Below are 23,225 nucleotides of genomic sequence, written 5' to 3' on the forward strand. Positions count from 1 at the left end.
ACACTCACACACGCACACACACGTGCGCGCGCGCTGCTGCCCCCGTGCACCTCATCCAAGAACCAGCTTGCTAAATAGAAGTTTTCTTTTGTCACGAGTGTCATTTGGTAAACACGCGGCCTCCTTGAAACTCGGCAGCAGCAGGATGCCCATCAAATATGATGAGTGTATGAAGAGGACTGCAGAGCTGGAGCTTTGCCATCTGGCTGCACCGAGGGAAGGAAGTGAAAAGGAAAAGGAAGAGATTCTCATTTTGCATGCACCTCGTCATCTTGTTAACATTTTTTCCTTGAGATGTATATTATTATTATTTCCTTTGATTTACTGTATGATTTATTGTCAGCTGCAAAAATAAAGCATATGAAAATCAAGTCCCCGAAGCACATGCGGTACCTCACGTGGGAAAAAACACTCCAAATGTCACAGTGAGGACATTGATAGCACTGCTTCAAGCTCATTTGTTCTTGACATTCAGCTTGCTGTCAAGGGTGAAGCGTTGCTGCTTTCTTACCTCGTCGCTGTGGATATTTATGAAAGCGGCAGATCTCCAGTGTCTCGCACTAAATATTCCTAAATATTTCGCTCGGACGCCCGAGATTCCTGCTTTTCATGTGTGTGTGTCTAAAAAAAGCCAAACCATATTTATGGTGTACTGCCGTTGTTTCAGCTCTATTCCAGTGATAGAAAATTATTTATTCATTTGAACACGTGATTGTTTTTGTAATAAAGGATAAAAGCAACCAATCAACCTCATACTGACCAGTGTGATTTACGCCACATGAGATATCGTGTGGACCGTCTAATATAGGCAAGAATTCCACCTCATAGGTGTGCTGTGTGCGTACTTTGTGTAAAAGGAGGATACACACACCATATAAAGAAGGTATGTTGTGGAAAGGGGGAAAAAACATGCACAAAGAAAGGAGGAGGAGGGGAGAGAGAGACTGGAGCCACATGGGGACCAGTAAACAGGCTGGTGTTGAATTCCAACAATGTGGAAAACAGCAAACACTTCAGTCAGTCCAAGAGGAAACCTCAGTCACTGGGGTGCCTGTGCTGCGCTGTGGCAGCGGGGCTGTGTTCCACAGGTCTGACGGGAGGACGGTGGGCGGGTTGACACCGCAGAGCTACAGGAAGCAGGGCTGGAGCAGAAACACAAACAAACACAGCCAGCCCCGCTCGGCGCTTGGAGCCGCAGGATAAAAATTCTGGACCAAATCGCGGCCCTGCTCGACAAGTATTTCAGGGGTTTGCTGCTGGTGGCTGTGATGCATCTCATCGGTAATGTTTGTGTTTGTCAGAGCAGTGGCAGCGCTGCTCCTTCATCACGGAATATTAAAAGGTGCACATGGAGAAAGGATATTTGCATGGAAATAAATATATAACAACAGTACACTGTAAGCATTTGTGCACAAAGTCTTTTCTTTAAATCAGTGAATGCTTTTAAATTCAAATAAAATATCCTCGTTCATGCAAAGGCAGGAACAAGGTTGTGCTCGCAGCAACAGGTGATGAATGCAGGCTGGCATCCTACTCTGCCTTTCTTCCTTCTGTTAAATGACAGCTGTGTACTACCATGATAGAAAAACAACGCCGACAACAGTGTGTGCTTTCAGTCACACGAGGATTCGTTGAAATACTGTGGCTGATCCCGACATATGTGGTGGTCCAAAAAAAGAGTTCATTTACAGATAAAGCAGATGGGTTTCTGCTCAGCATATAGCGCTTTAGTTTCAGTCTACATCCATTTAATTCCACTTATCCAATTCAAGGTTACGGTGAGGCTGGAGCCGATCCCAGATGGTTGCAGGTTGGCCAGTCCAATCAGTCAATTCAACGTGGATCATGATGTACAGTGCAAGAGTGCTTTGATCAAACATGTAAAGCCACAGAGGCCATCGTGATTTTAGCTGTAAAAACCACCTGCAGAAATGCAACTTCCTGTGGTCAGAGCAGGCTCGTTGGATTTACAAACAAAACGTGCATTTGTGCAAATTTTGAAGGCTTTGGTTTTTAACGTCGGCTTAAGCTTGTGACATTTGCAACCAAGGTTTGATATTTGATATGTCTGTCTGAAAAATATGTTACACGGAAAGGTCAAATGAGAAACTCCAAGGATGAGGATTCTGCCTGTCATCACAGGGGAAAATCTCCAGGCCCCACGAACCAGGTCGACGTCAGATTCAAATGAAATCAGGAAAAAATAAATACTTCGCTGAGCGTGCATCAGGTTCTAGATGTTGCAAAGCAACAAGTCCAAAACCCAAAGTGTGTTTCTGCAAGCGCACATTGCACGAGGTCGCACATACATTATCACACATTATCGCACGCAGGGTGACAGGCGACAGGGTCGAAACAAAGTATGGAATAATCACCGAGGCATAGGGCGCACCTGCAGTTTACATGTTGCTCTGATAGTGTTGTTTCTGTTGTCACTGCTTGTGTGTGTGTGTGTGTGTGTGTGTGTGTGTGTGTGTGTGTGTGTGTGTGTGTGTGTGTGTGTGTGTGAGATATTCTGCCAGTTCCGCCTCAGTTGCCTCCTCTCATTGCTAGGCACCCATTTAACCTCACCTCGCACACCAACCACCCTGCTAACTCAGACACACACCGGCACCGTGACACACACATAGACAGATGTCAGAAGGGTGACGATGTGAATGAAACACAGCCCCACAGCTGTGTGTGTGTGAGAGAGAGCTGCACAAGTGTGAGACTGAGGCCTGCCCCTCTGGCTGATGCAGAGCAGGTGGAGAGATCCAGCGTGCTGGGTGTTTGCCAAGAGAAAGGACCACACCAACAAATACGGAGCACATGCAGGGAAACGTAACAGACACGCCGAGCAGACGCGCACAAACAAAAGCAGGCGGTGAAAAGCAGCTTTTGTAAAAGCGATATAGATAGAAATATTATGCCTGTTTTGTCCTTCACGTTATCACAAACGATCTCTCCTGTGCCTCGTTTGCACAGTGCTCTCCACATGCCATAAATCCTCCATTTCTCTGTTGAGCTGTTATTCTATATTTACACCTGTTTGTTATGTGACGGCTCACATCTAGACAACCTTGAAAATGCTGCGATCAAGGCTGATAACTACAGGTTGCAATTGCACTTTGAAGACAAAACAACATTAATTAGCGAATAAAATGGAAATGCAGGCATCACATGCACGCTGCCTCCAAGTTCGCCTGGGTATTTGGAGAGAGAGAGAGAGACGGGGAGATACAACATTTCATACATATTTCCATCTGTAATCCCTCTCTCTTTTCCTGTGATAGCTGTGCTCTGTGAGGTACATAAACAGGATGCTCGTCTGCATTGATAAGGCATGCTTCAGTGTGTGACAGGTCATCTTTGTACTGGAGGAGTGTAACCTCTCAGTTCTTGCTAAACCTTCAGGATGCACGCAGATCCTCTCCCCTCCATCTGCTGGTCTATGAAGTCTGCACCCGATCACAGGAGCTTTGACTGCAGCTTCTGTCTCTACCACATTGCAGTCATACCTAACCCCTGAGCCAGATCAACAACACGCAGGAAAATAAAAAGACGCCAACATTTTTTTTCTTTTTAAGTGTTTAAAATGTGCTTTCAGCCTCTGGGTGCAAAAAAAAAAATCTGCAAATTTAGCAGTGAAAAGCTGGAATGCACTGAAACCTGCACACGAACAAAAACACTGTGTGTGTCTTGTTCACAGCTAATACTGCTATTGTGCAAATTATGTGAAATTGACCATGTTTTCTTTATTTCACAATGTTTGAGTTTGGCCTAAAGTGTATCATGTTTACAAATAATCAGATGAATTATTGTCTAATTGAGTTGGTCTTTGTATAAACGACTTCATTTTTTAATGTAAAAAACATTGCAAGTAAACTCAGATTCATTTTAAGCTTTCTGTAGTCTTTTTAGCTTGGATCACATGTCTAACCTCAACAATGCAAATGCAGATTTCCATATTATTTCAGGTGGGAGTGTTTGGAGTTACGTATAACTGAAATTCCACTCTTTTTTTTGGGAGTGACCAGTATCTGATCTTCCCACATTAGATCACTACTAATCTTGTTTTACATAAACGACTTCGCAACCCGCTGCACCAGTGGTGTCACAGCTTAAGCTCTCTAACATAATAATGATACAGTAAATGAGTAGAGGACCACCTGTTTTAGCTAACATCCATTCCCTGCATGCTTCCTTGGAATGCTACAGGATTAATGGGCAACTGTAAAGTACGGTCAGCAGACAGATGTTCATCCTGTGGTTCTAAAATTCCAGGAGGGGTTAAATAATATGGAATATGTTATGGAAACTTTCAGACTATTTTTGTTTGCTAAGCCAATTAACGCTGACTTATGAATAGAATTTTTTTTTTATTCCAATTTCTTTAGATCTCTTAAAAACCACCACAAGTGATCAGGCTTTTGAACTGCTGACATTCTGCACACACCATGACACACTCACTACAACCACTGGACTCTACACACTGTCACTTTAAATCTTTACTGCACAAGTTTTTGCACAAACTGTAAATACCAAACAGTTGTCTTACGTTCTATAATATTTAATAATTTAGTATTTTGTTATTTTTATTATTATTTTCCTCTTTAATATAACTGCATACTTCTATATGTTCATGTAAAGCTGAGGAGCAGAAGCCAAAGAATTTCATGTGGCTACACTGTTTACCTGTACGTGACAATAAAACTTGAAAAATGCCACAGTGTGGCAGACATTAAATAGTATTTTGCTTTGCAGTGTGTTCTAAAAGGTAATCTGAGGAAACTGAACAGGTGGAGGACAAAAGATGAAGCGCCATGGCTGATGAACTGATGATGCAGATTCATGTCCTATAGGAACAAAATCCAGCAAAGACCTGACACAGGGCATGCAGGAGGCATCTCGCCATTCAGCTGATCCACCTGCTGTTTGCCTCATCAGAAATGGTCAAGAAGCCATTTTTAATAAAATGCCAAATTACAGTAGAAGTGGCTGAAAAGCAGAGGTAGTAGGTTTCATGGAGTGATGAATCCAAATCTAAATGACATCAATATGCAACACTCTCAGTCATGGATGGGGCTCCCCAGAGCCTAGACCTCAGCAGTGCTGAAGCAGTGTGGGATCAATTTGACAGGAAATGGAACAAAAGGCAGCCAACATCTAAAGCAGACCTTTGAATGTCTTTCAATGAGCCTGGAGAACTATTCCTGAAGACTACTTAAAGAAATGAGAAGAAAGCTTGTCTAAAAGAGTTGAGGAATAAAAGTGGTCATGCCAAATGTTGACTTTCAGAAACTCTGGTTTGGCTCTATACTGGATTTCCATGTTTTTTCCCAGAGAAATACAACGAAATGAGGTCTAACAACTTTGGTTGTTGTTTTTATTGCCATCGCTTATGGAATATCGGAACATTCACACTGCGGCCAAATTCTTGTAAATTCAGGCTCGCTGTCATCAGTTCTCATTTGTGGGAATATCGTTCAGCATGTGTGTTCAAACACATCAGAGTTAAATGTCACACTTACAGTAAAAGGTCTCTGTAAACTCAGCGATTCAACCTACTTCATTTCCCCTGGAGGAAGAACCTTTTCCATGCTGGTTACCTGCGAGCGACACCTGAAAGTTTGGAAAGGAACAGAGCGAAATAGATGAGAATGCTTCCCTTTCTAAAAAAAATATCCCCAAATCAAAAGGAGATCCTCTCTGTTAAATAAACAATAAAAAAAGAACACAAAAAGTTTGCCATTGGTTTAAAGCGCCACATCAGTGCAGAGAGCCACTTTTAGAACAATGGAAACCCAACACGATTATTAAACAGTTTTCTACCAAACACGTGGAGGCATGCGTGTTGAACTACAGGAACTCGGGGTGCAGCTCCCCTCGCAGACTGATGCATTACTTTTCATCCATCCATCTAATTATTCCCTTAGAAACCTGAAATTTGAAGATACAAAAGACCATCCCTATCTGTCACTGAGCGGCATTGATCTTATTGAGAGAAAATGTGGGTGTAGAGGAAACCCAATATAACTCATGCCATTAAATTCCACACAGCATTATTCACATACAGAATTGACAGATTTCTGTGAGACGTTTCTTTTAATCTTCAACTGTTGTTGAAGAAAAAGGGGGAAAAAAATCCCACACTCCAGGCATCTCTCCTTTCTCCATATTTGCAGTGAGGTTAACAAAAAAGGCGATTGAAGTAGGGAGAAAAAACACAGCCCCACCTAACTTGTTGATTATTAACAATGGGGATGGGAAGAAGACAGATGTGTTTCCTGTGTATCAGCGCTGTTTGAATTGTCAGTCTGAAATCACTGCTGAAGCTCTTATCAAAGCAAAGTAAGCTGATCAGTTCCAGTTGCGCTCGCTGTCCACGCGAGTCAATCCGCGGCACCATTTTTTGTCAATAAATTCTCCTAATATTCCCAATTACAGACTCTGCGCGTGTCATGTGCACACGTGCAATGATGGCAAGCGAGACTGTGAGCAAATAGCCGAGAGTACGCGTGTGGATCAGTGGATTCAGCGCAACCTGGCTGCCTGAACACACTTAAACCTTCTTACACTGCCTCAACAGATTGTCATGCAAATTCTGAGCAAAGTTGGAATACCAAATATTTTAGTTTTGTTGCAACTTAAGAATGACATCCTAGACAGTGGTGGGCGGTATGAAGAAAAACGCAACGATTCTGAGCAAAGATTGCCATAAAAAAAACAAAAAAACAAAACCCAAGTCGAGATAATCGCGGGAGGCTTGGACAACAGGCCCACTTGAAGTGGGCCATCTTGCCCTATGAAAGCTAGGACCATCTTCTGTTCAACCACAGAAGTGAACTGGAGAGGTGGATGGAATTTGCAACACTAAGGTGCAACTTTTTGGTGTAATGCAACTTCTTTAAACTAAACACAGAGCGATAACTGTAAATCTATTTATCCATCTAAATTATTCGGGTGTGAGCTGCACAGCTTTTGAGGTGCCTGCTATAGACATACCTGTTTTCCTATAATATAAGCAGATGCCACTTGTCTACAAGTGCGTTTGAAAAACCCAGCAGCAATTAAAAGTGAAAAGCTCGAGAAAGAGCCGGTAAATGCACCATAAGTTGAAACAGGAAACTTCTCCTCTGTCCGTAAATAACACGAGTCAAAGTAAAGACAGCGCGAGGTGGTGAAGCTGCTCCTTTGAATCTCGCGGTATTGGACAGTTTCCCTTCACTCTTTGACACTCGCTCCTCCCCTGCGCTCCGGGAATGCTGGGTTGTTTACATTACAGTCACACGGGTCAGCGTTGTGGTGATGAGGGGGGCCTAGTAGTGGAGAGTCTGTCCGAAAACACGTACACATCTCGCCTGGCTGTGCGGCACAGGCGCTCTCTGCGAGACAACTTTCCAGCTCAGTCACGGTGCCACGCAGGAACAGAGGCCCACCGAGTCCACTTCTCGCAGCGACCTTGGAAAGAAAGGGAAAGGCAAAACAAAGATAACCGCCATAACCATCAGGAAAAAGCCTCAGCGTGAAGAAGGAATAGCTTAGCAACTGTCTCCCACTTCCTGGTAAGAACTGACACGGCGTTAGCTGACAGTGAACTTTTTGAAACTCAACTACTGCTAATGAACTCCTCGTAAGCTGTTGCCCTTTGCGCTTTAACTTCCTCGGAAAGTGACAGAAAAAGTTCGTAGTAGTCACCAGTTGCCCTTCAGACACAAGTTTGTCACTCATTTGAAGAAGTTTTTCGAAGTTCGCTAGCTAGGCTAGCTTGTTAGCTTCCTAGCATGTCGCTTTGCGGACTTTATCTTTATAAAACCGGACAGTCGAAGGTGTCAGTAAACGCTTCCAGCTGCTTTGTAACGTTTATATTACAATGTACGCAAAACGGCTTTGTGCTAAAGTGCTAAAGCGGCTAATCCTGCGGCGCCAACATGACAGTGGACACTTGTTGCTACAATGTTACAGTCATGTTACACGTACTACACAACAGCTTTCAAACAGTAGTAATCACACACCGCCTCGGTGATGTAGAAGAACACGACTGTCTTTACAGCGTTTCTTTATATCCTCGATTGTCAGTAGTTTATGATGTGAAGGTATTTTTCATGTCAAAGGCTTATTTTGTATAATGTGTCAATAGTGATGTGTTACGTGTCTGTCAACGTCGCTTACTATACTTGAAGTCTCAGCTGTGGAGGAATTCTTAGTCGAGTAGTATAACATCCATGAACATGACTGCAGCGGGGCCAAGGGTTGGATATGGAGTGGGTGCCTTTCATGAACCTCTGCTTGGCACCCATGCTCTGTAAATGTAAACCCAGTAGTTTACATACGCCCATACTGTAATTTTCCCCTGGGTGGAATTTTTTTTTAATGTGTGACAACCACGAGACATTTTGATAGGAAAAAAACATGAAGTCAAGTAAATAATTTTGAGGTTTGGACTGTTGGTCTCACATTCAATAACACTGATGAAATTACTGTGTTCTGATGTTTTATAGATCAAAATCTAAATTGATTTGTCTCACAATTATCACTGATAATGGGAAAAAATAATGTTCTTTTTATAAATTCAATAAAAAATGAAAAATTTGAAGTGAATCTGCCTTAGTTTAGCTTCTTTTAGTTGTCATATGTGGGCTTGTGTTATTAAACTCAAGCCAAAGTAGCTGTCAGACAAATTGCAAATATATTATAATATGGAAGTTCAAAAAACAAACCCACCTCTGCATTTTCTTTTTTTTTTAATCTAGGAAAACATGTAAAGGCGTATTACAAAACACTTGTTTCTTAACCTTTTAGTAATTTTTGGGAAAGGCATACGCGCTTCCAGCTGTCTTTTTGTTCCACGCTGCCAAACACAATAAAAACTATACACTTGGTAGACGAGGTTTATTTGGAAGAGAGCTGCTAGTCGGTACAAAGAAGTAATTTATTCAAATAAAAAATAAATCGGAGATCAGGCCTTTCTCGTTTTACTTCCTTTGTTGTGAGTAACAGTAGTTATTGCAAAACCTTTACACACTCATGGCGTCCACAGTCTTGTTGGAACTTTGTAATTTCTCATCTTTAATTTTGAACGTAATAATATTAAAAATACAAATTATAATAACAATGGCATGAGTGGAAAAACAAGTTGGGGAAAAAAGGAGTGAATACAAGCCAAAGGCACAGCAAACAAAACAAATACCACCAGATTTCCCTGCACAGGTATGTGGGCGGCTTCATCTCCGCTAAGCCTAATCATCTCGGGGTCAGATGTAGGTTGAAAGCAGTATCCCGTGCCACGTTGCTGTCGCTGCCTATCACAGCCAAATATTTCAGGCGTCGTACTATCACGTTTGGCTACGCTGCAGAGAGATGATTCAAACCAGAGTTAGTGGGAGCTGACATACCTTGTTGACCCAATTATTACTCACTTCTCTGTTGCCACATCCGATTATCGTCAGACAACAGGCTCGAGTCTGCCAGCGTCATCAGGTGATTGAGATGAACACTGGCTGGCTCTGTGAAGTTGACTATCAAGGAATGTGTCATGAACCGGATGATCAGAAAATGGCTGCCAAATGTTTGCATCAGTCTCTGTGATGAGGGATTTCTGCCAGTAACATCCCACTTTGAACGTGAGCTGATGAGAGGTGGATTACTTTTGACAAGCTCTGGCAAAACTCGGCTGTTTAGCCCCGTTCTGTTGTTTGGATTTAATAAAAGTGTTACTGAATGGCAGCTCGGGGGAAGTAGAAACTGAAAATTGTTCATATTAGAAATTATTTAAGTCATTATTTATTGTAAGAGACACTGACGATGCCATAAATTGAAGAAAAGTTTTGTTTTAGAAGCACAGACATGGATATTTGATGGCGCCCGGGGTCCCATACATACACATTGTGTGATAGCAGCACGACCTTCAGAGCGAGGACTGAAATGCCATTCATCGGTGTGGAGAAATGTGCGGCACTGCAGCGGTGATTTAGCACAGTGGAATTTACCAAATAGCTCAATCTTGTGTGAGTTTCCTGTTTTAGCCCTGAAGCCGCCCCCCCCTCCTGGATTAAAGATCAGATGAGACATTTGTCATCTGACCACTTTTAACAGTCATCTTGCCTTTGGGTTTTCACAGAGAACAGAAAAAATGTTGGCTCTTTTCTTTGCTTTCACAGAGCATATTTGAAGGAAGATGCTTCCCGAGGCCATTTCGAGCTACATTAAACGCTGTCTTTTGCATGATGTCAAAGACCTTGGCCAAGCATTGTGCAGAAAAAAAACTGGCAAAAGTAGCAGATCACTGTATAGGTTTCTCTGTTGTTCAGGTTTTGAGATTATTTGCACATAAAAAAATAGAAATATAATATAATGGCTAATATTTCTTTAAAAAAAGAGCATTTCAGTATTGAGTCTTTCATTTCCAGGCTTGGAGTTTAAAATAGGTTCTTTGGCAGTGAGAGTGGGATGTGTGAGCAAGCTTCACACTCCTTAAATTGCCTGCTCGTCAATATTTTTCATATCCATCTCCCCTCTTTGTTATCAGGGGTCGCTGATGTTTCAAGTATTCAAATATCCTTGGTGGATGCCTCGCAGCTCCTTACGTCACGGGAAAGTTCTCAATTTCACTGTGGCACTGATGCCTTTTCTCATTGGGTTGTGTAGTGCTCTGGGGGAAACCCACTACAAAGACATGCAAACACAAAATTACTGACCTAGGACCTCATTCAAAGTTTATGAAATGCTTTCAGTGCCCGTGGGTCAGCTAATGCTAGGACCGTGGAGTATCATTGAAATGAGAGGAAGGGTTGATTCACATCTTTGCTGTTCTCTTTTTTTAAACAGTCTCTGAAACCCTTTATGAAAGAACTGTGTTTTTATATAATCGCTCTATTAAAGCAATTAATTAACTAAATGGTGCAATTATGCAAAGGTTTTTTCAGTGTACATTGAGAAAGTTAAACAAGACCTGTTTTAAAATAATGTTCATGTGCACAGCAGACAGAGCTTTAAATGAAGACTGAATAATTTCAGCACAGTTAGCAGTTTTGATTTGGAAATTGCTTTTTAATAAAGCTGCTGTAGGAGATAAGCGTGGCTCACGCTGTACACTCGTTTTCGTTTTGCACAGTTTTGCCAAATTAAGTAATTTGTGCAGGATCAGTAACTGACAGCACGTTTGCATTTTAACACTCTGTTTAGATGTTGGTAGACTAGCTGCTCATGCAGTGTACTGCAGATATTAAGTAGATGAACAGGTGTTTTCACAATGTATATTAGTTGGTTATCTATACACCTAGATATATTACAGTAGTCATATACAGTGCATTATTGCATTATTACTCATTTGTTTTACAATACCCCCAAATTGTAAGCATAGGCCTGTAAAATCCACTATTGATCAGGGCTTAGCCTGCAGGTTAAGTCAGTGTATGACTGAAGTACCAAAGCCATCTCGGCATATTGTGAACTGTGCTGTAAAGATGGTTCTCCAGCAGCTCCGTCGGATTTTTATCGGTGATCACTCTGCAGTCGTCCCCTCTCCCTCTCTATCGCTTTTGATTACCCACACACAAAAATACAAATCCCTCAGGATACAAATTCACTTTCACAGAATAATTACAAGATGCTATATGCCACAGTAAACAGCACATCAGTGACAGTGACAGTATGCATTTGTCATGAGATGAGACAAAAGCAGAATGAATTTGCACTTATGAACAGAAAGAGAGGAGGATTTTTGTGTGTGTTGCATGCTGAGTGTGCTATGGGCATTTGTTCCAATCTCACCACAAATAAGCCTTAATGTTTCACACGGGATTTGCTGCCGAAGAGAGGAAATTTGTATAAGAACATTTTGTTTTGACAGATTGTCTGTTTTACCCTTCCCCTTTTTAGTGTGAAAATCTGGGGACATTTTTCGCTCTCTCTTGCAGTCTTTGTTCTTCTTTTTACAGTTAGTTTTTTTTTCCATTTCTAGTGACGTCAGAGATAAAACTGCAGGATTCATTTTAGGGAACTTTTTTTTTTTTTTGTCGTTGTGATCAACCATAAAATAGATGATTTGCACTGTGTTCACTGCTCCAAAAGAAAGGAAGTAAATGCCCCATTCAAATGCTGATACTACCCCATTACCATGATATCTTCAGAGCAGCAAGACTATCTTCTAAAAGGAAATTGCTGTGACCCGTTGCACTCAGAAATAGGGCTGTTGGATATAACGATATAGATCGGATGACGATATGAAAACGTCCGTCGTTTGTTTCGTGGTGTCGCAAAATAAACTGTTTACGTCAATAATTTTTCATCGTTTTGATGTCACCGTAGAATTTCTCTCTTGTATTTAATATAACCACACTACGGACGGACAAGCATATGTTTTATGCGTTGATGTTAGCAACAACGACGGTAACACCATCGCGTGTCCGCTTGTTTATTTTCCACATAAACCTTTCACAATAAAGCTCAAGATCCTGTTGAGATTTTTCAAAATAAACGGAGTCACATGAAATAGTATGCAGAGTGTTTATGTATGAGAAACAAAAAAAAGAGCCGTCAGGTGCAAAAAAATAAACCTTAGAAGAGGCTTTTCCCTGCAGCCGTTTCAACTTATGTAACACTCGACTCCAGGTAACGACGCCCAGCTGAAAACACTTCACGCAAGTCGAGTTGTTCGAGTTTGACAGAATTTACAGAAAATGTAAAATTTTTGTTGTTGGGACGATAAATGTCTGATATGAGATTTTGGTCATATCGCACAGCCCTATTTTAGAAATGTGCCACTGTGCTCTGTTAGAACGCTGGAACCACCATCAAAGTATTTCTAATGAGCCGAGTTGTATACAAACTTCTATAAAGCTGTTATATTATTTACAACTCGTAACGTAATGTATGCTTATTTTATCAGGTGGTACATGTTGAAAATATAGACTTGTAATAATTAGGTGTAGATAAATATAGGTAGGTGACATAAATCACTTGGGTCGTAGCTAAAATGAAGAAAGGGTAAAACCATACTCTTATTTGAATCAGTTTCACGGCGCTTCATTTACATGTGGGAGACATCTTTCTTCTGCCCCTCCTCCCCCCCTCTGTGTTTGTACCCTGACTCACTGCAGTCCTCTGTGGTCTCCCTGGTCTCTCGGTTTGGCTCGGGGCTTAGAGGCTGTGGTCAGTGCCTGAGGGCATCGAGAAGGAAGAGGAGTCGTAATGAAAAGGTCCCCTTAACTCCTGCTGCCAAAACTGCCCTCAAGCCCCTTTGTCTCACTCTCTTTCCACTTCCACATCACCCATTTCTTCGATTTGTCCCATATTACTGCTTCTCATTTCAGACGCTCTCCCTGACCTTGGCCTCTGTGACTCCTAAGCCTCTTCCGTTAATCCTCATCAAGTTGCGGGCGTCCGAACATGTTGGTTTGATGGCTTTTCATAGTATTTACTCTGAGCCTGTTGCTAGTTATTATTTTAATAACACCATTTGAGAGGATTTGTTATCCATTCATTTATCACATGAGTCTCTCACAGTGAGGAGAGACTCATGTGATAAACACATGGATAACAAATCATAGCTTAATAATAGGGGTGCAACGATACACAAAATTCACGGTTCGATATTTTTTCAATACAAAAAAATGTTCATGCCTTTCTTAATATGTAATTTATTAAAATTATAAATATATATTTTAACTCAAAAGTACAGTTTTTAAATTTAATGTTGCTGAAACAACAAAATAATAATAAAAAATAAATCTATCTGATGGAGGAATCCCTCATCTTTGGAAAAGAGAGTTTATTACAGAGAAATGGCTCTTTCCAAAATAAAAGCTATACTATACGCTTCTTCTGGGCTATATTCTCAGCAGCATATTAAACATATCAGGTCCCCATAAGGAGAATCCTGTGCTAACGGCTGTCTAAATGACTCGGGTAAAGTTTGTAGCATGCCTGCTTGTTGTTTTTGTCTGCTTCCACTTGTCTTTGCACTAGGATGCTGTCGGAGTAAATGTGCAGTCATATTCGTTGTGTTCCCACTAGTGCTGTCAGCGTTAATCTTGTTAAAATGACATTAACGCCATAACGCCGCAAATCTCCATTAATGAGCTACCGCGAATCGCCCCGTGCATGGGGCTGGACGGTGTCAACACGTTAACGAGCTAACTGCGCTAACGCACTAGTTCCCACCCATGTAATTGAGCATTGCGTGGCACATCCAACATACTGTTTTACTTTTGTCCATCAGGGTCATGCTTCACATAAAGACCAAAATAATTCCAAAGGCCAGATCTGAATGAGGGTGGGGGAGGTTCAGTTTGCCATGTTGCAACGAGCTTAGCTTCTGTCTTGCTAGCTTGCACTGCGCTCAGTGGATCTGCGCTCGACAGTGCAGCCTAGGCGGAGTAGTCGAACGCAGATCCACTGAGCTCTCAACACAGACAGCATCGTCAGAAGGAAAGTTGATAAAATAAATTAAAAATGTTGTATTGTTCGATACATATGCGTACCGAACCGAAAGCACTGTATCGAACGGTTCAATATCGATACGAGTATCGTTGCACCCCTACTTAATACTGGTGTTCGGTTGGTCAAAGTCAAGGTAATTTTTTTTATAAAGGAGCAGTTTCGTGGCTTCAGTGAGATTAATCTGGGCAGAGTGAGACCGTGAGACAAAGTCTGGAAGTGAGTTTTTGCACCAAGACAGTTTTTTTCTTGCTCAAAGAGTTTTTATGGCATGCTTCAAAACAACTGTGGCTTTGAGTTTGTTGAGCAACTCGAGATACAGGAAAGATACAAAGTTACAATGTTTGACGTGTTTCTGTGTAGCGGCGTGCTGTCAGACGTGTGCCATGTTGACAAATGTTAGCGGGTCTGACTTGGTGCAGACAATCGACTCAGGCGCACATTCAGACATGATCGGTCTGAGTGCATGCACACATAGAGCCCCTGCTCTTAATGACGGTGAGAAGTACACATTTAAAAGCATGGTGGTTTCACTTCATGAGGGTTATTAAACCACAACAAGTCCTATGCGTTTATCCTCCCCTCAAAAAGCAGGCATGTCTGAGTAAAGCTAACCTCTGTCAGGATCTTGTCACTTTAACAGACTGATTAAGCCAGCAGTGCTACACATCTTAACTGGAAATGTCTCAACTCTGTCCTCTTGTTCTTGCTTTACCTCTCCTGGGAGTCCTTTCTACCTGGGGCCTCGCCTCAGTCTCCTCCTTCCTGCCCTGCCTGGCCCACAGTCTGGGAGGCTCGCAGCCTGACTCCCCCAGAGCAGCAGGAAGCTGTAGCAGCAGGAGTTAGGCCTGCGTGGCACTGCCGGCTGGGTCTGTCAGAAGTCCTGCCAAGTCAAGGATGAGAGACCTTTGCCAGTGTGGTATTGGGGCATCAAATAAAATATTTTACAGATGTCTGATGGCAGACGTCGGGAGACAGCAGAGGCTTACTCAGGCCTAGAGTACGGGGTCTTTAAAGTACAAATGATGAGTGTTAATGTAAGTGTGTTTAGTATTTATGATAAAGAATATGTGTTTACTTATAAATGAAGGAAAAGGCTGAATAAAGTGGTCCCTGTAGGCCGAGGCTATCAGGAAGTAGGCGTGTGGCAGGAGGAGGGAGGTAACGTGATCTGATTTTTGGTTTGGCTGCAAACAGAGTGATTGATTTGGTTTGGTTATGTTTGAAGAAGAGGAGAATCCGATGCTGCTGAACTGTGAGTGCTTGGCTGGGTTCCCAAGCAGTTCTGGCTTGACAGTTTAACAGTGAATATTTAACATTGCACCACACTGCGAGGCTTGGCTGTAAACAGCAGCCAGCAAGCAGCATAGCAGGAAAAGCTTGCGTGACGCTGGGCCTTGGTTGTGAAGCCCACCTTAAAACAACACACAAGCAGAAAGCTCATCTTGAAGTTGTGATTTTAGAAAAAGGCAGATGGCATGGGCTGGTGGTGTCAAACTGTAAAAAAAACCCCACCAGGATACCCTGATGAAAGCAGCTCCCGCGTGCTTTGAACAGCGAGTCTGTCATGGTTGGTGTCTGCTGTGTGGCTCCAGGTCAAACTGTGATACGCAACTCCTGGAATTTGCGCTTTTTAAGTTTTTTTTTATGTTCAAATCATCTGAGGGAGAAAAAAAACAGGTGGGAAAAACAGGAAGTCTCATTAATATTAATATTGTAATGTGTGAAAGAAAGAGGCAGGAAAGACCTATCTGATTTAGCTGCTTTCAACCCCTGTTGGGGATCTTCTCTCTTTCCATCTCTCCCTTTTTTCCCTCTCTTGCTTCAGTCTTTCTATGCAAATATCGGTAACTGACATTTTCATTTTCGGAATATTGTCAACTCTATTCTGGTATAAATAAACCTGACTTTGGTAAAGTATCAGATATACTACATGCAAAAGAGTGAAAGATTGTGCCAGGTCTGCTAAACACCTACGCAATTTATACTTTTAGCTTGCTAACAAAGCTTGATTGCATTAGCAGCCCAGATGTCGCGCCCATCTTTTATGTACTGTATTTTTCGGACCATAAGGCGCATTAAGCAAACCTTGTATTGTGGATGGATTATCTCAGTTGTTCTCCTGACTGAAGTTTGGTCCGTTTACAGCATCCTGCCATGCGATTGCATTTGTCCCTAACCATCAGGAACCTTCACGTTAACTTTTATCGAGTGGAAAAAAGTTAACGTTCATCCGGGTCGAGGTCAGTAAGCACAACCAGAATTCATACATAAGGCACACTGTCGATTTTTGAGAAAATTAAAGGATTTTCAGTGCGCCTTATAGTAGGGCTGTTCGATATAACGATATATATCGGATGACGATATAAAAAAAAATCTATCGTTTCATTTTACGCTATCGTTTGTTTCGTGGTGTCGCAAAATAAACTGTTTATGGCAATATTTGTTCATGGTTTTAATGGTCACTGTAGCGGTTATATTAATTCATTAAAGTTCTCTCTTTCTCTTATATTTAATATCACCACACTATGGACGGACAAGCGCCTGTTTTTATGCGTTGTCGTTAGCAACAACGACGGTAAAAGCATCCACATAAACCTTTCACAATAAAGCTCAAGATCCTGTTCCAATCTAATGTTAAAGGGACCAGAGTGATGTCTGAAAGACCTCCAGACCTGGAGCTGTGTGCCTGTGGTTGTGTTTGTGCAGTTAACATACATGAATGAAAGCACTCACAGTAAATTTGATAATAATTTGAAATGTTAGAATAAAGTGACCTTTGTTAGCCTTTGTGTAGCTGTCATCCTGGACAGGACCACGAGGTGATGCTCATCAAGTAATCCCAGAATACGCACATGCGCTCAGTTTTAGAAATGTTAAAGATCACATTACATATATTTACGTTGCAGTGTGATGGGACACAGCTCTACTGGCTAGTAATTAATGTTGAGTGGAATCCCAAACAATTCTTATAAATGAAACACAACAACAGGAATCCCTAATTTAATCTCCACACAGTGGTATCGCGTGCAACAGTTCATAACTCCTGCGTGTGACGCTCGGTGTGAAAAGTAATCGGATACATTTGTTGCATGAAGATGAGTCGAGGGCATTTTGATTCAGCTGTCATTCTGTTAAGCTCCGCTTGGCTTTGATTTCTAGAAATGAGGCTGATTTGTGGAGTTTTACAGATGCTGGGTAAATATAGGGCACAGTCCAGCCTCCGTGTGAGGGATGGTGGAACAGGTCTGACATCTCTCATGAACTGAAAAGGGAAATCCCTTCAGGCACAGACTAGAGAGGAGGGATAAGGGAGGAGGGCGAGAACGGAGAGAGGTGCGACCCCTTAGGGGTAACGGTATTCTCCGATCGTCAGATCCTTACACATACTCACATACAGCAATGCTCTGTCGGCGTGCCAGGTAATGCGCTCATGCAAAGAAGGACGAGTGCCCGAGGAATAAAAATAAACATTGAAATGTTTGCGTGTGTGTAGTTATGCTTCTGTGCATGTTTTATTCTCATGTGCAAGTTTATGTTTTTATATGATATCGGGACCAAAATTGGGAGTTTTTGCCGACTACAGTCGGTGTACTGCAGCCTGCTCACAACATGGGACAAATGGCGTCACCAGGCTTGTTTTACTTGATTGCATTGCTGCATTAAAAAAGGACAGAACATACATGTCTTCCCTAACATACTTGCATGTAATGGAGAAGTTGTGAGGAGAGAAATGAAACAGGGCTCGCAAAATCGCTAGCCCGACGTCCCGGGGCTAGCGACGTCCAGTCGGGCGACCAAAATCTATCTCAGCCCCGCCCGTCGGGCTATATGGTGGCCCGAGGGGCAGCGATGAGATAGATTTTGGTCGCCCGACCGGAGATATCGCTAGCCCCGGGACGTATTTTATTTTGAGATGTACCCGGGCAGAAATGTGGTGCTGCTTTTGTATAGTTTGATTTATTCAGATTTATTTTCTGTGCCAACAAACCTGGTTTTCTAACTGCAGCCCCATTTTTAATCATCTCACAGTCTACAATCGTCATATTCAGAATCTGTTGAGCTGGTAGAAGCAGCTTCAGCTTAAAGAGTCGCCCTCCCTGGCAGCTTGATAACAAAGCACTCACATGCCGGTGAAGCAACAGAGCAGTATTTGACCTCTGATTGAGGAGCAGCGCTCTGGATCTGGTTAAAGATTGCAGAAGCCACCGCAGAAGCCACAGCGGGCTGAACCGCAGCCAGACCAAAGCTTGATTTTTGTGGAGCCGTGTTTCCTTGGGCCCACTGTTACTGCGTGCTCGGTGTAGGCTTCCAGCTTCATATTCATTCTTTTTTTTCTGCGTCTGTTTGCACGAGATTACGTTTATGACATTAATGTGTTGAGTGAACCACAGTTTGTTTGTGTGTCTCTTTCTTTCCTCATCGAGCGCCAGGATTGAGTAAAGGTTGTTGTGGGTTCAGGGTCTTAGAAGTTTCCATTACAAACTGTGGAGAACAGATGCTGGTGCAGAGCATGGAAGAAGGCCTGGGCCCAGAAAAGTCCCAAACATGAGCTCTTAGCAGTCAGCTATGTAATGAGACATGCCTGGGAACTGCTCCTCTCACATTACTAATGATTTGGACATCTTGTGCTTGTCATTTCCTCTTAGACAAACTTCTTTGCTTACACAGGGTAACTGCATCAAACTATGCAAGTGAAAGGGAAAAAGCCTGCGTTGAGGGAATAAGAGAGGCTGCTGGTTTTTGTATGATGGGCAAAGTGGACTCCAGATGTTTTCTGCTAAAGTTTAGTTCTTAGGAAAACGATGACAGCCCCCATCTCCAGCTCGCAGAGAGTCGTGCCTTGTCATCTAAGAACCAGACAGTGGCAGACTAAAAGGTAAAAATCATTTTATTATTTGGTCACATGGCTGCTCAGACACGTTAAATATGATTTAGGGCCGCTGCTCACTGATGCTGAACCGAACTGCATCTTTGTAAAATGGATTAAGGGATAGGACTGTTTCAGCTGTTTTATTGTAATTGCTAGAAGCCGAAAGTGTAATGAACATAAAGCGTGATTAACCGTCCACGTCTACTCCCGCTGCCTGAAAGAAGCTTTTTATTACGTTGCTGTTTCTCGTGTTGTGCTTGATTAAGAGCTTCGGCCAAAGGAAACACAGCGAGGAACACTCGACTCTGTCAAAGCTAGATACTGGTATTTTATTAAAACCAGTATATTTGCCAGTTCTATTGATTGTGATCATCTTCGACTCAAACGACTCAAAAAACAAATGAGATGGGCCTAAGCAGGGTTTAAGCTGTTTAACAAAGGAGGAGAAAATGCCTTTATTTGATAAAGTTGTGCACAGTTTCCATTGACGTGAGTTTTATTTGTTAATGCAGGCTGCACCGATTAAAAGGAACTGATAAACACATAATCCTGAGTAATTGGTCCCATCGATTCTTATTTAGCACATAGCAGTAGTTAGCACGGTATTCCCTTGTTTAATTTTTTTATTTTTTTTAAAAGTGAAAGTCCCTCGTTTGCCCCCGTTGTGTTTTCATTTCTTTATTTTTTAATGTTGGCCCCGTGGTCTCGCAGACAAACACAGCCACAGCCCCGTGGAACAGAATGTCGCATCCAATATCCTGGTGCCAGAGGTGATGCAGCTAATTTGGTGGTCAGTCAGTGACATGGCTAACAAACAAAGCCCTCGTTGGTCCTGGAGGGCAGGAAGCTCTGCTCGGCTGCGCAATACTCTGTTCTTCATTGTGAAAGACCAGGAGTTGTTGCCACAAGGGACTAATGCAGCCTAAAGCCTTGGGATCTTCACCTTACTGCGGTCTGCAACTCTGGGTGTGGATATTTTGGTGCACATGAAGTGAGGGTGTGCTTTTAAAAACAGTAACGGCGACAAAAACAAATCTGTCCTCCATCCATTGTTTCATGGATTAAATGCTTTTTGCATTAATAATAATATACATGTGAGATCTCTGAGATTATGGAGTCAGGTTTGATATGCAAATTTAAAGAGTTAATGGATATTCAGATTAGTCAGTGTCGCTTATAAAAACAAATCTTGATGTTGTGTTACATAAGTTTTGATACGTGCGCAGCCCCGCCCCCTGCGGTGGCCCAAGTCACATGTTAACCTACTGTGTAAATCACACTAATGGAAACTAAACTGTAAGACATTTTTATTTAGACATTTATTTCTGACTCCTTTGAGGAAACACGGTCCTTTTACTTTCCTCTGGTCACTTTGTGAGACTTTTGCATTTTAGTTCAGATCCAGAGTCTCACGGTAACTCAGCAGTCGAGGCGACGTTAAAAAACACGGCGTAACTTCCTGGTGGTAAAGAGCCGCGTTCTAAAATACGCGTGCTCTCAAACGGATAACGATTTATATTGGCTCCGATCCGGCTACGTGAGTGTTTTTAACTTTAAACGGCACTCAAAAAGTTATAATTCTCCAACTGTTTACCAGTCACACTTGGAAATATACCCATAATTAGACCGTTCTTGATGCAGTGATACGAGGGGAAACGCAGTCTTCGGCGTCGCTTGAAGATAGACAAACCAGTCTAAATGAAATCTCTTGATTTCCTTTCACACGTTATGCATTCAGTTTCTAAGTGATTTTAACTGAGGTGTGATGGTGGTGCAGCGTTTTGAAAGGCTGTGAATGTAGTGAGCGTGCGCCTAAACCCCCAGGGTCCCCGTGCTGAACGCCTGGGGGGTTCTCTCCTTCACACAGCCTGCTCCCTGACACACTGAGCTGGTTCTGAGGGATCACACAGCTGTCTTAAATGCAGCTCTGTTTTTGCATACTTTGCCCACACGGTTTTGTCTTTCTTTACACAGTCAGCAATTTGTCAATATACCTTGTTTATTCTCAGTGATTGACAGTATGAATTGGTTTTACTTTAGCATGGGGGGGGGCAGTTTCTTTTTCTGTTGGTAGCATGAATGTCTGTCATTCTCCTTTTATCATTGAAATTGGAGTTTATCTTTTACAAGCCTGAGTGGAATGTATTTGTTTTTCAAGTGATTATTAGCATCCTCCTCGGCTGCCGTCTCCGGCTGATGAAATGAGCACATCAAACGGTGCTCTGTGCTAACGAAGCCGTGCAGGCTGGATGGCTGGCTGCCTCCTGCCTCTTACTGTAAGGCACCTGCTGAAGTGACAGACTGGCAACAAAGGGTCCCTCGCCGTCAGTACCGCTGTAGAGTGGGTAGGACAATGGAGCAGAGAGGTGGCCTGGGCTTTTAGCCGCGTGCCAACTCGTGTCCAAAGCACACAGGAGCGACGGAGCACGGAGGGGAGGAGGTGGGGAGGAGGAGAAGAGCAAGGGACATGGATAAAGAGGAGGAGAGCGGCTGACACCTGCTTGTGCTTGAGCTCTTTCCTCAATGGTGAACATCTTTAGCCAGTGGTGGAAAATGAAAACGAGATGCGCGGGTATACAAACGCACAGGTGTGCGTGCGCGGGGAGACGCACAAACAAACAGGAAGACGGAGGAGAGTCCCGCGTCGTTAATGGGATTACTGGGTCATGGAGGTGGGATGAAAGTGTGTTATGTAGAGGCTGCAGTAGGTGGATTGTACGTGTAAAGCAGAGCGCTGGATCGTGGGGAAATAAATCAGATTAGGCCTCACATGAAGCGCGGCTAACCGTGCTGTGCTGTTTACTTCTGCAGTGAAATAATCATGAGGCTATAAAAATCTGAAGGTGAAAAATGTAAAGCGTGACTATAAATAGTCAGCAAGCCACATTATGGATCGCCGGCCTTTGTAGCGTCTCGGTGGACCAACGCGCAGTTCTTTGTCTTAATTTCCTTTTTTAAATATTATTTTTCTGTCCTCGCTCCACCAGTAAGAGGGTGGAGGTTTGTAACAGCATCACAAGCACACATTTCTACGTATAAAAATGAGGATTATTATTATTATTATGGCTGTTATTTATTTATTCCATCGATGGCTCGTAGATGTGAAACGGAGCTTAAACCTCTGCTTGTTCTTGAACAGCGAGTCCTGTCTGGTGTCGGTGTTGTTGTTTGGGTCTGTTGCCTGATTGACTTCATGCTTTTGTCACCAGATATGAGGAAATGGAAATTTCTAGATAGAGGGAACATGTAATCTGTTTGGCTGCCTTTTTTCCACAGTTTTCCTTTTATCACACTGTTGATTTTTTCAGGACAATCTAATGTCCTAACTTCATTTTTTTATTCCATCGAGTCTTGGACTGTCTTGCTCGAAGACCTCAAAGCCCGGCTCACACGCTGAGGTATAATTGGTCTTCTACCCCTCTCTGTCTGTCTCTCAGCTCACGGCCCAATGAACACGAGTGCCTGCACATTTGTGCTAATGATTTTGAATAGTGATTAAAATGAATTGGAAAGTGTGCTGCTTCTGTAGTATCTGGACCCCTCCATCATTAGTGGCTCTCTTCCTCTTCTCCTCTTTCTGTGTCATCACTGTTAGTGTAGCAGGGGTTTTGAGAAGAGGCCCGGGGTGGGCTTTCATGAGCCCAGACTCAAAGGTTTCTCCATTTCTTGTAATCATGGACACCACTCTTCCAGCACTTTCGCTGTCGTCTTCTGGCTCCTCAAAGGTGCCTTTGATTCTCTCACATCGTGCACTCGGGCCGGATAGTGTCACGTTATATTTTTCCTCTTTACCCCCCCCGATCGCTTTCCTCTTCTCCTTAAACCCGAGGTCATCGGTTTGCGTTCGTATTTATTGTCCTGGGATGGAGAGCTGATTGTGCACTCTGCTCTTTGAGACTGCTAAATTTCAGGACCCTTCCCCTTCACTTTT

At 42.7% G+C, this 23,225-nt stretch overlaps 1 protein-coding gene and 1 long non-coding RNA gene across 3 annotated transcripts in view; one reads left to right on the forward strand and one right to left on the reverse strand.

The window, feature by feature from the left end:
* Window positions 1–5,513: 5,513 nt before the first annotated feature.
* On the reverse strand, window positions 5,514–7,111 carry LOC120723547. Its single transcript, XR_005693774.1, has 2 exons — window positions 6,988–7,111; window positions 5,514–5,604 (listed from the first exon to the last, which is right to left on the reverse strand). It is a non-coding gene; the product is annotated as an uncharacterized LOC120723547 (long non-coding RNA).
* Window positions 7,112–7,283: 172 nt separating this feature from the next.
* Window positions 7,284–23,225, forward strand: part of nek7 (NIMA-related kinase 7) — a 60,785-nt gene continuing 44,843 nt past the window's right edge. Inside the window, exon 1 of one of the 2 annotated variants that reach the window (XM_040015037.1) lies at window positions 7,284–7,547. Coding sequence is in view for 1 of the 2 variants with exons in the window: in XM_040015036.1 (XP_039870970.1) it covers window positions 19,227–19,300 (74 nt within the window). In the remaining variant the exon portion in view is untranslated. Of the gene's footprint in view, window positions 7,548–18,384; window positions 19,301–23,225 lie in introns of those variants that run through there. The other variant, XM_040015036.1, reaches the window with a different exon arrangement.

Source organism: Simochromis diagramma, unplaced genomic scaffold (genome assembly GCF_900408965.1).
Source record: "Simochromis diagramma unplaced genomic scaffold, fSimDia1.1 OVJJ01000453.1, whole genome shotgun sequence".
NCBI lineage: Eukaryota > Metazoa > Chordata > Actinopteri > Cichliformes > Cichlidae > Simochromis > Simochromis diagramma.